Raw genomic sequence first — 16,329 nt, forward strand, 5'->3', positions numbered from 1 at the left:
GTAAATACAGAGAAGTGGCCTGGCTTCGGGCTTTTTTTTTTTTTTTTTTTTTTTGTTTTATGTTTTTTTATTGCCGCCCCTATGTGAAACCATTTATTTCAATGGCGCTGCAAAAAACAGAAATTACTGTGTACATTCCATATGTCCGTTCCCGAAAAATAGAACATGTCCTATTCTCGCCCACTTTGTGAACAAGGACAGGCATCGTTACAATGGTCATATGCCTGAAATAAGCCAGGCAGCCAGCCCCTTCAAGCACATCGCCAACACCGCCTGTGTCGGAATGAACACAGATATTCAGCTGTCGGGACCATGAGAGGAAGTCTGAAATGGGATGATCCACACAAATTTAAATACTATTAGTAAATTCAATGATTAAACATTAAAAACATAAAAAGTAGAATGTGTCTTTCTGCTGCTGGACAACCCCTTTCATTTTAATAGCTTTTCTAAACTGCAATAACTATAGCTACAAATATATCGAATTATTAACTTTTCAGGTCCTTATACCTACCTCCAAAAAAATATATACGCTAACATGAATTCTGAAGAATTCAGAAACAGAGGAAAGGAGATGGTGGACTACATTACAAATTACCTTGAACAGATAGAATTAAGGCAAGTTTATCCTTCTGTGGAACCTGGATACTTGCGACCCATGATTCCAGATTCAGCCCCGGAAGAAGGAGAGACATATGAAGATATCATGAAAGATGTTGAGAGAGTTATCATGCCTGGGGTAAGAGTTACATGTATAAAGATCACTAGTAACAGATATTAAACTTGTAGGGGTCCTCTGGGAATTAATAAAATAAAATTTTACTGAAAATACTTTTTTTTCTTACAAACATTGTTACACAGTATCAAAAAGGACCAATAACAATGTTTTCAGTGCTGTATAAAATAATTACCAATGTATAATCCCTCTCCCTGTGACACACTAACTGAAAGATAACCCTCTAAGGCTGAGTTCACACGGGCGAGATTTCCGCGCGGGTGCAATGCGGAAGGTGAACGCATTGCACCCGCACTCAATCTGGACCCATTAATTTCTATGGGGCTGTGCACATGAGCTGTGATTTTCACACATCACTTATGCGTTGCGTGAAAATCGCAGCATGCTCTATATTGTGCGTTTATCAAGCAACGCAGGCCCCATAGAAGTGAATGGGGCTGAGTGAAAATCGCAAGCAAGTGCGGATGTGGTGCGATTTTCATGCATGGTTGCTAGGTGACAGTCTATTCACTGTATTATTTTCCCTTAGAACATGGTTATAAGGGAAAATAGCATTCTTAATACAGAATGCATAGTAGGTGGTCAATTGAGGGTTAAAAAATAAAATAAAAATTAACTCTCCTTCTCCTCTTAATCGCGTAGCTGCCGGTCTCTTACTACTTGAATGATGAGCTGCCGGCTAAATGACCTGTGGTGATGTCAGATCACATGGTTCCATCACATGGTTCCATCACATGGTTCCATCACATGGTTCCATCACATGGTTCCATCACATGGTTCCATCACATGGTTCCATCACATGGTTCCATCACATGGTTCCATCACATGGTCCATCACATGGTTCCATCACATGGTCCATCACATGGGTCCATCACATGGTCCATCACATGGTTCCATCACATGGGTCCATCACATGGTCCATCACATGGTCCATCACATGGTCCATCACATGGTCCATCACATGGTCCATCACATGGTCCATCACATGGTCCATCACATGGTCCATCACATGGTCCATCACATGGTCCATCACATGGTCCATCACATGGTCCATCACATGGTCCATCACATGGTCCATCACATGGTCCATCACATGGTCCATCACATGGTCCATCACATGGTCCATCACATGGTCCATCACATGGTCCATCACATGGTCCATCACATGGTCCATCACAGTAATGGGCCCTGGCTGGCCACATTTGTACCTGGCCTCTGCTGTTGCAAAAAACCTCCCTCTGAGTCACTTCTAAGAGACTGGCCTGAAAGTGCTAAAAAGGACCCCTCTTCCTCCTGGGCCACCTCCTCTTCCATCATCGCCCTAAGTGTTTTCTCAAGGAGACATAGAAGTGGTATTGTAACGCTGATAATGGCGTCATCGCCACTGGCCATGTTGGTGGAGTACTCGAAACAGCTCAACAGGGCACACAGGTCTCGCATGGAGGCCCAGTCATTAATGGTGAAGTGGTGCTGTTCCGCAGTGTGACTGACCCGTGCGTGCTGCAGGTGAAACTCCACTATGGCCTGCTGCTGCTCAGTCTGTCCAGCATGTGCAAGGTGGAGTTCCACCTGGTGGGCACGTCGCATATGAGGCGGTGAGCGGGAAGGCCAAAGTTACACCGTAGCGCAGACAGGCGAGCCGCGGCAGGATGTGAACGCTGGAAGCGCGCACAGACGGACAGCACTTTATCCAACAGCTCTGACATGTCGGGGTAGTTGTGAATGAACTTCTGCACCACCAAATTCAGCACATGCGCCAGGCAAGGGATGTGCGTCAAACCGGCTAGTCCCAGAGCTGCAACGAGATTTCGCCCATTATCGCACACCGCCAGGCTTGAGGCTCACCGGCAGCAACCACTCGTCGGTCTGTTGTTCAATACCCTGCCACAACGCCTGCGCGGTGTGGGGCCTGTCCCCAAACATGAGTTTCAGAATGGCCTGCTGAAGTTGGTGGGGAAGGTGTGTGACTGACTGGATGAGCAGGTGGAAGAGGAGGAGGAGGCGGCTACAGAAGGCAAAGAATGTTGCCCTGCGATCCTTGGCGGCGGAAGAACGTGCGCCAAAGAGCCCTCCACCTGGGGCCCAGCCGCCACTACATTTACCCAGTGTGCAGTTGGGGAGATATAGCATCCCTGGCCATGCTTACTGGTCCACGTATCTGTGATTAGGTGGACCTTGCCATGGATGGCGTTGCGCAGTGCACACTTGATTTTTATCGGATACTTCGTTGTGCAGGGAAGGCACGGCTCTCTTGGAGAAGTAGTGCCGGCTGGGAACAACATACTGTGGGACAGCAAGTGACATGAGCTGTTTGAAGCTGTCTGTGTCCACCAGCCTAAATGACAGCATTTCATAGGCCAGTAGTTTAGAAATGCTGGCATTCAGGGCCAGGGATCGAGGGTGGCTAGGTGGGAATTTACACTTTCTCTCAAATGTTTGTGAGATGGAGAGCTGAACGCTGCCGTGTGACATCGTGGAGATGCTTGGCGATGGAGGTGTTGGTGGTACATCCTCTGTTTGCTAGGCATCAGGTGCCAACGTTCCTCCCGAGGCGGAGGAAGAGGCCGAGGCAGCAGCAGAAGAGGTAGCAGGGGTAGCCTGAGTGAGTTCCTTGTTTTTTAAGGTGTTTACTCCACTGCAGTTCATGCTTTGCATGCAGATGCCTGGTCATGCAGGTTGTGCTAAGGTTCAGAAAGTTAATGCCTCGCTTCAGGCTCTGATGGCACAGCGTGAAAACCACTCGGGTCTTGTCAGCACATTGTTTGAAGTACTGCCACGCCAGGGAACTCCTTGAAGCTGCTTTTGGGGTGCTCGGTCCCAGGTGGTGGTGACCAGTAGCAGGTGAACTCTCTTGGCAGCAGGTGTTCTGCTTTTGCTCCCTGCTCCCTCTTTTGCTACGCTGTTGGCTCGGTCTCACCACTGCCTCTTCCTCCGAACTGTGAAAGTCAGTGGCACGACCTTCATTCCATGTGGGGTCTAGGACCTCATCGTCCCCTGCATCATCTTCCACCCAGTCTTCCTCCCTGACCTCCTGTTCAGTCTGCACACTGCAGAAAGACTCAGCAGTTGGCACCTGTGTTTCGTCATAATCAGAGACATGCTGAGGTGGTATTCCCATGTCCTCATCATTAGGAAACATAATTGTGTGTCACTGCATTCTGCCTTCCACCGCTGGGGGAAGGGCTAGGTGGATGCCCTTGGGAAACCCTGCCAGCAGAGTCTTCAAACAGCATAAGAGACTGCTGCATAAGTTGAGGCTCAGACAGTTTCCCTGATATGCATGGGGGTGATGTGACAGACTGATGGGCTTGGTTTTAAGGCGCCATCTGTGCGCTTTCTGCAGAAGACTGGGTGGGAGATAATGTTGTGAACGTGCTGGATCCACTGTCGGCCACCCAATTGACTAATGCCTGTACCTGCTCAGGCCTTACCATCCTTAGAACAGCATTGGGGCCCCACCAAATATCGCTGTTCTGGCGGGTACTGGGACCTGAGGTAGTGGGTTCACTAGGACTTGTGGCTGTGGCAGAATGGCCACGTCCTGTCCCAGCACCAGAGGGTCCACTATCGCCACCACAACCATGTACGCATACCTTACTAGAGGTTTTCCTCATTGTTACCGTTCACCACAAGAAAAAAATGATTTGGCCCAATGTATTCAATTCAAATTCAGGCCTTTTGTACAGGCACCTAACACTATCTGGCTATCTATTTATGTACCGTATTACACTAATACAGGCACAGCAGTAACCACAGATTTAGGGGAGTATCAATTGTAGGCCTAGTATTTAGGCCCTGGATGATATCCTTTTACGGACAGAATTACACTTACAAAATATATAGGATTATGCTTTGAGCACTTGTATTTTAACACTTATTGTAATATACCCTTTAACGGAAAGAAATACACTTGGAGATGCACGCTGAGTGTAATATACCCTTTTACAGACAGATTTACCCTTGGCCTGCAACAGCAGAAACCACTGCTATTTTGGCAATTGAATTTCACCCCAGAAATATATCCTTTGCCAGACAGCAGACAGTATTACACTTGTCCTGCCACAGCTGGAACACCAGATTTAGGGAATTGCTATTTTTTGCTAGTGAATTTCACCCCTCAAAAAAAGATACAAAATTTTATCCAGCCAAGCCCATGATGTAGGATATAGCAAAAAAAAACAACCTACAATTGATGGTTAAATGGACTTGGTGGCAGCTTGTGCTGGCGCACCACAAGACACAAAATGGCCGCCGATCACCGCAGAAAAGTGACAGAAAAACGCTCTCGGCAGCGTAAAAACAGTGAGCAATTAACTAGCAGAAGTTGAATGATTCACAGCTGTAGATCGATCACTTCATTGTGTTTTTGCTGAGTTAATCCCTGCCTAATCTCGCCCTAACAGCAGCTGCATCCTCTCCCTACACTAATCAGAGCAGAGTGATGTGCGGCGCTACGTGACTCAAGCTTAGAGGCTGGGTCACATGGTGCTCTGGCCAATCGCAGCCATGCTAATAGTAGACATGGCTGTGATGGCCTCTTGGGGCAAGTAGTATGACGCTTCTTGTTTGGCTGCTTTGCAGGCTTTCAAAATTCGCCGAACAAACCTGAATTGTTAGGTAAATGTTCGGGTCCGTGTCACGAACACCCCAAAATTCGGTACGATTTAGCCGGCAGTTCATCATTGAAGTAAGAAGAGACCGGCAACTATGCGATTAAGAGAAGGTGAGTTTAATTAAAATATATATATATATATATATTTTAACCCTCAAATGACCACCTACTATGCATTCTGTATTAAGAATGCTATTTTCCCTTATAACAGGTTATAAGGGAAAATAATAACATCTACACAACACCGAACCCAAACCTGAACTTCTGTGAAGAAGTTCAGGTCTGGGTACCAGTCGGTTTTTTCACGCGTGTGCAAAACACATTGCACCCGCGCGATAAAAACTGAACATCGAACGCAATCGCAGTCAAAACTGACTGCAATTGCATACCTACTCGCGCGGGTTTGTTGCAATAGACCGGGACGCATCCGGACACGCTCGTGTGAACTCTGCCTAAGGAAGCTGTATATTCCCCAAAGTACCTCTCAAAGCCTTTTGCAAATACCATCTAGTCAGAGCGGGATCAAGTGATCTACCCATTCACTCTATCACAGTAATGTGACATAAACAGTCTGCATTTACCAGTGGCATCGCCAGAGGGGGCCACTGCCCCCCAACTATAATGTCCCCCCCAAGTGAGCCGCTGCAGTTGGGCACAGGGAGATGAGCGCTTCCATTGCGCTAATCTCCATAGTAATCTGCCTGTGCTGCGGCGGTACAGGAGAGGGAGAGGCGTGTCCCTTCCTCTGATAGGCTTCAGGCACATCAGAGGCCGACGCAGGTGGCGCGATGACATCATAGTTTTACTGGCACATTTTGGGGGGGGGGGGGGCTCTTGGTACTGGCACATTGGGGGGGGGGCTCTTGGTACTGGCACATTGGGGGGGCTCTATAGGGGCATCTACTGAGGCCACAAAGAAGGGGTATTTTATATGGGAGGCTCTGTACAGTAGCATTTTATACAGTATACCTCTACACTGTGTAGTCTGTTCTAGAAGCACCCTTGTTCTGTGGCGACGGACAGAAAATCTGGAAGTGCCCCTCCCGAGACAAAGCTCTGGACCACTCACAGGAGTGTACATTTCTTCTAAACTGTAATCCGTATGCTGACATGCAGAAATCGGCACTCGCTCGGTAACAACTAACAGGCAGTGCCTGTAGGCTGTAGCCTGGCCTTGTTACCGAAGATAGCCGGGTGGTGTACGGTTAAGGTACTAGTAGAGATGAGCGGCCGCTTAATCCTGATTTAAAGTTGGTTACTGCAGGATATGGATTAGTTTAGAAATGTCAAATGTACACTTGTGAGAGGCGGGGAGGGAGATCTGTGGCCGGCACTGTTATAGGGAGGGAGATCTGTGGCTGACACATATAGCATAAGATGCTATATACGGTATGTCATCCACAGATCCCCCCCCCTTCATAGCAGTGTCATCCACAGATCCCCCCCCCCCCTTCATAGCAGTGTCATCCACAGATCCCCCCCCCCTTCATAGCAGTGTCATCCACAGATCCCCCCCCCCCCTTCATAGCAGTGTCATCCACAGATCCCCCCCTTCATAGCAGTGTCATCCACAGATCCCCCCCCTTCATAGCAGTGTCATCCACAGATCCCTCCCCCCCATAGCAGTGTCATCCACAGATCCCTCCCCCCCATAGCAGTGTCATCCACAGATCCCTCCCCCCCATAGCAGTGTCATCCACAGATCCCTCCCCCCCCATAGCAGTGTCATCCACAGATCCCCCCCCCCATAGCAGTGTCATCCACAGATCCCCCCCCCCCATAGCAGTGTCATCCACAGATCCCCCCCCCATAGCAGTGTCATCCACAGATCCCCCCCCCCATAGCAGTGTCATCCACAGATCCCCCCCCCATAGCAGTGTCATCCACAGATCCCCCCCCCCCCATAGCAGTGTCATCCACAGATCCCTCCCCCCCATAGCAGTGTCATCCACAGATCCCCCCCCCCCATAGCAGTGTCATCCACAGATCCCTCCCCCCCCATAGCAGTGTCATCCACAGATCCCTCCCCCCCATAGCGGTGTCATCCACAGATCCCTCCCCCCCATAGCAGTGTCATCCACAGATCCCTCCCCCCCCATAGCAGTGTCATCCACAGATCCCTCCCCCCCATAGCAGTGTCATCCACAGATCCCTCCCCCCCATAGCAGTGTCATCCACAGATCCCTCCCCCCCCCATAGCAGTGTCATCCACAGATCCCTCCCCCCCCATAGCAGTGTCATCCACAGATCCCTCCCCCCCCATAGCAGTGTCATCCACAGATTCCCTAGCAGTGTCATCCACAGATTCCCCCCCCCCATAGCAGTGTCATCCACAGATTCCCCCCCCCATAGCAGTGTCATCCACAGATTCCCCCCCCCCATAGCAGTGTCATCCACAGATTCCCCCCCCCATAGCAGTGTCATCCACAGATTCCCCCCCCCCCATAGCAGTGTCATCCACAGATTCCCCCCCCCCCATAGCAGTGTCATCCACAGATTCCCCCCCCCCATAGCAGTGTCATCCACAGATTCCCCCCCCCATAGCAGTGTCATCCACAGATTCCCCCCCCCCCATAGCAGTGTCATCCACAGATTCCCCCCCCCCCCATAGCAGTGTCATCCACAGATTCCCCCCCCCCCCATAGCAGTGTCATCCACAGATTCCCCCCCCCATAGCAGTGTCATCCACAGATTCCCCCCCCCCCATAGCAGTGTCATCCAGATTCCCCCCCCCCCATAGCAGTGTCATCCACAGATTCCCCCCCCCCCATAGCAGTGTCATCCACAGATTCCCCCCCCCATAGCAGTGTCATCCACAGATTCCCCCCCCCCATAGCAGTGTCATCCACAGATTCCCCCCCCCCATAGCAGTGTCATCCACAGATTCCCCCCCCCCCATAGCAGTGTCATCCACAGATTCCCCCCCCCCCATAGCAGTGTCATCCACAGATTCCCTCCCCCCCATAGCGGTGTCATCCACAGATTCCCTCCCCCCCATAGCGGTGTCATCCACAGATTCCCTCCCCCCCATAGCAGTGTCATCCACAGATCCCTCCCCCCCCCCATAGCAGTGTCATCCACAGATCCCTCCCCCCCCCCATAGCAGTGTCATCCACAGATCCCTCCCCCCCCCATAGCAGTGTCATCCACAGATCCTCCCCCCCCCCATAGCAGTGTCATCCACAGATCCCTCCCCCCCCTCATAGCAGTGTCATCCACAGATCCCTCCCCCCCATAGCAGTGTCATCCACAGTTCCCTCCCCCCTATAGCAGTGTCATCCACAGATCCCTCCCCCCCCATAGCAGTGTCATCCACAGATCCCTGGATCTATTTACATTATTGTTTACTTCAGTCCATTATGACAAACTAGGACACTTACACAGTCCATGCTAAAGGTCAGAAAGGTGTTGCCCACATTTGGGGGAACACTGCATTTTGGGGTTTGCCTATTAGATTTATTGGTCATAGGTGCAAGATTACGAGCAAGATTTTTTAAGTAAAAAAGGCAAGATTTGTCTGGTCTCGCTCTACCCTATGTTTAAAAGTCTGCCAGACCCTTGACTAATGTGAGACCACCTTCAGATCATCTAATTGTTTTGAAATATTACTTTAGTATAAATATATTCCCAAATACCTTTCATTAGTTATAATGGCTCATTTTGTCTAGGGAGCAATCATTAGGAGAAATAAAATGGCCACTGTCTTATTGGTACACAAAATAACCTGTCCTAATCACACAGGAGGCCAAGTTACTTCACAACACTGAGATAAAGAGCTGCCTTATCCTCCTCTCTGCTCTTCCTGTCAGGGATTATGAGCCTGAATACAGTTTAATATGAACTTCAGCTGAATATCTGTAGGAATGGAGGTCATGAGGAGACACAAACATTAAACCAAATTTGTGTGTGAAAGATGCCTAAGGCAGCTGTCAGATGAGCGACACTGATTGTGTCAGGAGGATCTGTTCAGGGAAAAACTGATGGATTTGAACGCAAGTTCAATCTGTTTTTTCCCCCCTCGCTTATGACTGCACCCTTGGATAGTGTCTGCCCTCTGCTCAGGACAAGAAACTGGAACCACAACCACTTTAAAAGGAGGGATCAACCTCCTACATGCCAGTTCTGTTTCCTGTCCTAAGGGACAGGGTTGGATATCCACAGCCACGAGGATCTAAGGAGTTGCGGGCACCCCGTGTATTTAATTATAAGGAGGGCTTACCCTGTGGCATAAGACTTCTGAGGAAGCTGCTGCAGAGCCTGAACCTCTGACTTTTCCTCCTGCTCCGGTCCCTTCTCGGTTCGGGAGGTGTGCATGCCTCCCGGACACGCGGACCTCTGCAGCCGTGTCCATATGTTCGGCTGCCGACATTTGACGCACTTCCGGTTTCCGGCAGTAGGAGGAAGCACAAAGCTGTAGACCAGAAGTGGGGGGAGATGGTGCACGCACGGCAGAGTTTAAGTTCAGCCAGCTCATACTGCTAGCGGGAGAAGAAGCTAGCAGTCTGTTTCTCCATTTTTGGCTACTATAGCGCATGACCATGGAGCAGACACAGCGCGCAGATCCCACTGAAACCGCCAATGAATCTTTGGTACCATGGTGGGGTAAGAGGGGTGAGTACCCCAAACTCTAAAGCTCCATTTGATGAGGAAGTCTCTGCTCATTGGGATAGGCCCCAAAACTAGATGCTCCAGTCGCCAAGATTTCCAAAAAAAGCGGCCCTTCCCTTTGAAGACATGGGCTCCCTAAAGGCCCCCATGGATAGAAGGGCTGAAATTTTTTTTAAACAGCTGGGAGGCTACGGCGGGAGCTTTAGACCTGTCATTGCGGCCACTTCCGTGGTTAGATCTCTAAAAATTTAGATGAAAGATTTAGAGACTCATATAAAGGAGGGAACCCTTAGAGCAGCTGTTGTCGTCATGTTCCACTATTTTTAATGCCATTAATTTTCTAGCCGGTGCAATGGTGGATTCGTAAAAATTTTCTGCTAGAGCTACTTCCCTATCTAATTCAGCACGTAGTCATTTGGTTGAAGGATTGGAAGGGAGATTCTACCTCCAAGGCCAAACTATGCGCTATTCCATGTCAGGGAGAATTTTTGTTTGGCCCGGTCTTGGATGATTTGCTTGAGAAGGCTTCAGACAGAAAGGGGTTCCCTTCCACTAGTCAGCAACCTTCTAAGAGACCCTTCCATTCTCAGACAAATAAGGGTGGTTACAGGAGAAAGGAGGTGTCTAGGCAGACTTCAGGTACTACCAGTAGGTCCAAGGGATATCAATTATTTTTTTTTCCCCAGAGCAGAGGCCTAAAAGAAGCAGCCACAATGATGCCAGGGCCCTGGTAGGTCGGCTTTCTCACTTCGCAGAACAGTGACAAAAGATATCAAACGGCCCATGAATAATAGCCATCCTAAGGGAGGGCTACAAGATACATTTTCAGAGGTTGCCGCCAGGAAGATTCATTATAACGATTATCGGTCAAGTCCTCAAACAGGCGGCCATAGCTTCAGAGGTATCTTCCCTATTAGAAAAGAATGTTCTGTTGGAAGTCCCAGTGCAGGAAAGAACAGAAGGGTTTTTATTCAACTTTTTTTTTTTTTTTTTGTAAAGAGGTCAAACAGTTCCTATCGTACAATAATACATTTAAAACTTCTGAACCAGTTTCTAGTGTACAAAAGATTTCGTATGGAAACTATCAAGTCAGTGATTTTTAAATCTGTTTCCAAATTGTTCTATGGCTTCCCTGGATCTCAGGGATGCCTACTACCATGTCCCTATACATCCCAGTCATCAAAAGTACCTAAGGGTAGCGGTTCAGTTGGAGGACAGGGTCCTGCACGTGCAATTTTGGGTGCTCCCCTTCGGGTTGTCGCAGGCCCCCAGGGTATTCAAAAAGATTATAGCAGAGATGATGGCCCATTTGAGGGAAAAGGATTTAGTCGTTATCCCATATCTGGACTACTTTCTCCTTCTCTCTGACATTCACACAGCTGGAGGAGAAGATTTCATGGTTCAGAGAAGTATTAGACAGATTAGGATGAGATCTAAACGTAGAAAAGTCCAGTTTGATGGGATGACCCTAGATTCCAGGTCACTGATATGCCTGCTTCCCCCTTCACAAAGCCTGTCTGATCAGATCCAGAGTTCAGTACCTGTCTTTTCATCGGTTCGTTTCCCTAAGACAAGCCATGTCAGTTTTAGGGCTTATGACAGCTGCCATTCCGGGGTGGAGTGGGCCCAGTTCCACTCGACCTCTCCAACTGCAGATTCTGGAAGTCTGGGACAGGAGTCCTTTGTCTTTCCTCGCTGGAGTGGTGGATGAATCTATCGAACCTCCGGGGGGAATTCCGTGGCAGAGACAAGATGTCCTACTCCTGACCACAGATGCAAGTCCTTACGGTTGGGGTGCCCACATACTATCCCTCCTTCAGGGATCTTGGGATCTAGAGATTCAGTCCCAATCACAATTTCAGGGAGCCATATGCCATCTGGATAGCCTTGAAGGAGTCTCCAAGTAATAAGAGGCAGTAATGTAAAAATGTCTGCAGACATGACTGCGGTAGCATACATCAGACAGGGAGGTACCAGATCCCTGAGTCTAATGTCCCTCAGTCAAAAGATATTTTGTCTGGCAGAGGATTCTTTTGTCAATTTCTGCAGTACATCTAAGAGGAAGGGACAATGTGACAGCAGACTTTAAGTCTCCATCTGCATCAAGGAAAACTGTCTTTGGACCAGCAGATATTCAACAAGATGCCTTATGTGGTCTTCCAGTGACAGACCTCTTTGCCACCAAAATCAACAGGAAGGTAAATGAGTTCTTCTCTTTGTTGAAGAGCATCTAACAGCGGTGGATGCTCTAGCTCAATCTTGGGGAGAGGGACGTTTGTGTTTCCTTAGTTATTGGAATAGTACTGGCGTGCAGGGGGTTGATCCCTCCTTTTAAAGTGGTTGTGGTTCCTGGTTTCTGCCCTGAGGGAGCAGACACTATCCAAGGGTGCTGTCATAGGCTCAAGGAAAAAATATTACTGATAAGTGTAATCACTATTTATTTATTTTTTTCTTCACCCGAACACAATGGAAGTCAATGGGAGAACCCTAGGCACCCCCTGCTCGGAAGAGAAGACAGTGTCTGGTTAAAAAAAAGGTTAGAAATTGATGGCAACACCATCAAAATGGTTTGGAAACAGCGTTAAGAGGATGGCTGGACGCGTCTTGGACTCCTCCTATTATCTATGACATACAATAGACAACTACACAAAGGCTATATGCCAAAAGCCAGGTATGTGCAAGCCATCAATCTATTCATGAGACAGATAACAGGCTTAGTCAACATACCTTACAATGGCAGCCTTGTGCACTGAGACATTCCAAACCAGCTCTCATCTGACTGAGAGCCGGTAAGCCTAAGTCACTTCAGATCTGTTGGATGACTTGAGTGGACCTGCACACCTAGATCAATATAATTAAAGTGACAAAGTTTTCTGATTGTCGTAACCTAATATTCAATAACCTTTCTATACAGTTTTGTCATGTAAAAACTAATTTGCATAAACATGGGCATATGGGAAAGACATGGAAATGAGCAGAATCTGCCTTGTTGTTCAGCTGAAAAACCACTTGCATGGAAAATTTGCGATCTACACTACTCATGGACAGCGCCATCTATTGGTTTCATAGTCTTATGACAAGACTATTAGTGTAGCCTTTTGCATGGAACATTTTCGATAAAAATTCGCGATTGCAAATATTCTAATCTACACTACTCCTGAACAGCGCCATCTATTGAATGCATAGCCTTGTCATAAGGCTATGAAACCAATAGATGGCGCTGTTCATGAGTCATTACAAGCAGGGCAATAGTCCGCAAATACACCCTAGCAAGCTTATATTACCGCATATAAAGTGCTACAAGATGTGTGAATGATGGCGGCAATCCAATATACACCTCAGTGTTAGTGCAGGCTATTATAGGCTGAGTGCTACACGGTGTTTGGACTCTGAGCAGTGTGCCCCACTTACAAGCGCCCCAACAAGATGAAAAGCACAATCTATTGGTTTCATAGTCTTATGACAAGAATAGTCTTGTCATAAGACTGAAACCAATAGATGGCACTGTTCATGAATAGTGTAGATTGCAAAGCTTCCATGCAAGTGGTTTTTCAGCTGAAACGAGGCATATTCTGCTCATTTGCATGTCTTTCCCATATGCCCATGTTCATGAAAATGAGTTTTTAGGCCTCTTTCACACTTGCGTTGTCAGGATCCGGCGTGTACTCCACTTGCTGGAATTACACGCCGGATCTGGAAAAACGCAAGTGTACCGAAAGCATTTGAAGACGGATCAGTCTTCAAAATGCGTTCAGTGTTACTATGGCAGCCAGGACGCTATTAAAGTCCTGGTTGCCATAGTAGTAGTGGGGAGCGGTATACTTAGTCCGTGCGGCTCCCGGGGCGCTCCAGAATGACGTCAGAGCGCCCCATGCACATGGATGACGTGCCATGCGATCATGTCATCCATGTGCATGGGGCGCCCTGACGTCACTCTGGAGCGCCTCGGGAGCCGCACGGACGGTAAGTATGCTGCTCCCCCGCTCCCCACTACACTTTACCATGCCTGCCAGGACTTTAGCGTCCCGGCAGCCATGGTAACAATTCAGAAAAAGCTAAACGTCGGATCAGGCAATGCGCCGAAATGACGTTTAGCTTAAGGCCGGATCCGGATCAATGCCTTTCAATGGGCATTAATTCCGGATCCGGCCTTGCAACAAGTCTTCAGGATTTTTGGCCGGAGCAAAAAGCGCAGCATGCTGCAGTATTTTCTCCGGCCAAAAAACGTTCCGTTCCGGAACTGAAGACATCCTGATGCATCCTAAACGGATTTCACTCCATTCAGAATGCATTAGGATAAAACTGATCAGGATTCTTCCGGCATAGAGCCCCGACGACGGAACTCTATGCCGGAAGAAAAGAATGCAAGTGTGAAAGAGCCCTTACATGACAAAACTGTATAGAAAGGTTTTTGAATATTATGTTAGGGTGACAGTTTTCTGATTGTCCTAATGATATTGATCTAGGTGTGCAGGTCCACCCAAGCCATCCAACAGATCTAAGTAACTTTGAGGTTTACTGGTTCTCAGTCAGATGAGAGTTGGTTTGGAATATCTCATAGTGCACAGGGCTGCCATTGTAAGGTATGCTGACTCAGCCTGTCATCTGTCTAATGGATAGATTGGCTGCATATACCTGGCTTTTGGCATATAGCCTTTGTGTGGTTGTCTATTGTATGTTGTAGATAATAGGAGTCCAAGACTCATTCAGTCTTCCTCTTAATGCTGTTTCCAAACTATTTTGATGGTTTCCATCAATTTTTACATTTATTTATTTATTTATTTATTTATTTTGTGAACCAGACACCCTCTCTCCAGAGCAGGGGGTGCCTGGTTTGATGCTCGGGTCTCCCATTGACTTTCATTGTATTAAATTGTACTCAAGCACCCGGAGTATTCGGCTGAGCACTCTGAAGTGCCGAGCATAGCGATGCTCGCTCAAAATAACTAACTACACATCTCCAAGCAACACTACAACTCCTAGAAACTATCAGTGATGAATGGATGTCCTCTAGATTCTTTCTGTTTTTACAGCAAGCTCTATTAACTTGTAAGGAGGCAGAGCTGCGTAAAACACATAATATATAACATGCGTTTGTTTTTTTGTTTTGTTTTCTTCCTGAATGGGGAGATGTGAGGAAAAAAACACCCTTGTATACAGAACCATTGAAACTAATGGGTCAAGATTCAGTCTATGTGCAATGCATTTGCTACATGCATTGCATTTGGACAGAAAACTTGCTTGTGTGAAAGGACCCTAATCAGTTTATTCTGGCATTTTTCAAGTTCTAAAGAAGTCTACTGGAAAAGCGGTATTCCTAGAGCATGCTACATTTTGAAAAAAAAAATCCTAAACCACTAACTGCTGCATTAAACACCAAAAACATAAAAAAAAATGCATGCAGTCACCCTTTATAAAGTTGTTAAAAATTAATAAACTTTAACTTATTGCTAATTAGTAAGTAATAAAATATAGATTATATATAGATATTTGTGGGGGGGGGGGGGGATTTGTTTTTTCCAGCATGTAATTACATTAGTGTTTTGGGTTTTCGTTGTGCATATTCACCTTGTTTCTCTTTCAACATTTTATTTCAGGTTACTCACTGGCACAGCCCATATTTTTTTGCGTACTTTCCAACTGCATCATCATACCCAGCAATGCTGGCTGACATGTTGTGCGGGGCATTAGGATGCATTGGCTTCTCTTGGGTGAGTTTGCCGACTGCTCTCAATACAGAAATATGCTTTGTGTCCATAGCTATTAAAACAAGATGCAGAGGGCATGCTATGTGAGATGAGCATCTAAGCAGATCTCAGTAGAAATCTGGACAAATGATGCTATATTTTTACCCTATGTAAAATTTAAGAGATCTATTCTACAATTTTTCTAATTATTTTGTTTATTTCTAATCATGTCAAGGCTGCAAGTCCAGCATGCACAGAGCTTGAAACGGTAATGTTAGACTGGTTGGGAAAGGCAATTGATTTGCCGGAACAGTTTCTAGCTGGCACGAATGGTGAAGGAGGAGGAGTAATTCAGGTAAGACCCTACCTTTGTAACAATTGGGACCTTTAGGCCCCCTTCACATATGAATCTGGTCTTGTTGGTTTCTTATGATTTTATGTATTCCCCCCCCCCCCCTCTTAATATCTGTATAAATTGTGTTTTAAGGCATTATAGGGGAGTGTATGAAAAATCACCTGTGAAAAAATGGCACTGCTACATCGGGAATAAAAATAAATAAAAATCTGCACCTTCAAGGTGTATAAGCTTTAAATGGCCAGTCTGCAATAAATGGGCACTGGCCTTGTGCACTCTGTATCACGGATGCAGACCTATTGATTTAAATGGGTCCACATCCACCAGATTC

General features: G+C 47.2%; 1 protein-coding gene across 5 annotated transcripts in view; it reads left to right on the forward strand.

Moving 5' to 3' along the window:
* The first annotated feature begins 515 nt into the window (after positions 1-515).
* The window catches only part of LOC122938153 (aromatic-L-amino-acid decarboxylase-like), a 270,020-nt gene continuing 254,206 nt past the window's right edge, over positions 516-16,329 (forward strand). For 3 of the 5 annotated variants that reach the window (XM_044293489.1, XM_044293491.1, XM_044293493.1), the window contains exons 1-3: positions 516-739; positions 15,554-15,667; positions 15,879-15,998. In XM_044293489.1, the coding sequence (XP_044149424.1) occupies positions 539-739; positions 15,554-15,667; positions 15,879-15,998 (435 nt within the window). In that variant the 5' untranslated portion in view covers positions 516-538. The remainder of the gene's footprint in view (positions 740-15,553; positions 15,668-15,878; positions 15,999-16,329) is intronic. The other 2 variants (XM_044293490.1, XM_044293492.1) reach the window with 2 other exon arrangements.

Source organism: Bufo gargarizans, chromosome 5, assembly GCF_014858855.1.
Source record: "Bufo gargarizans isolate SCDJY-AF-19 chromosome 5, ASM1485885v1, whole genome shotgun sequence".
Lineage (NCBI taxonomy): Eukaryota > Metazoa > Chordata > Amphibia > Anura > Bufonidae > Bufo > Bufo gargarizans.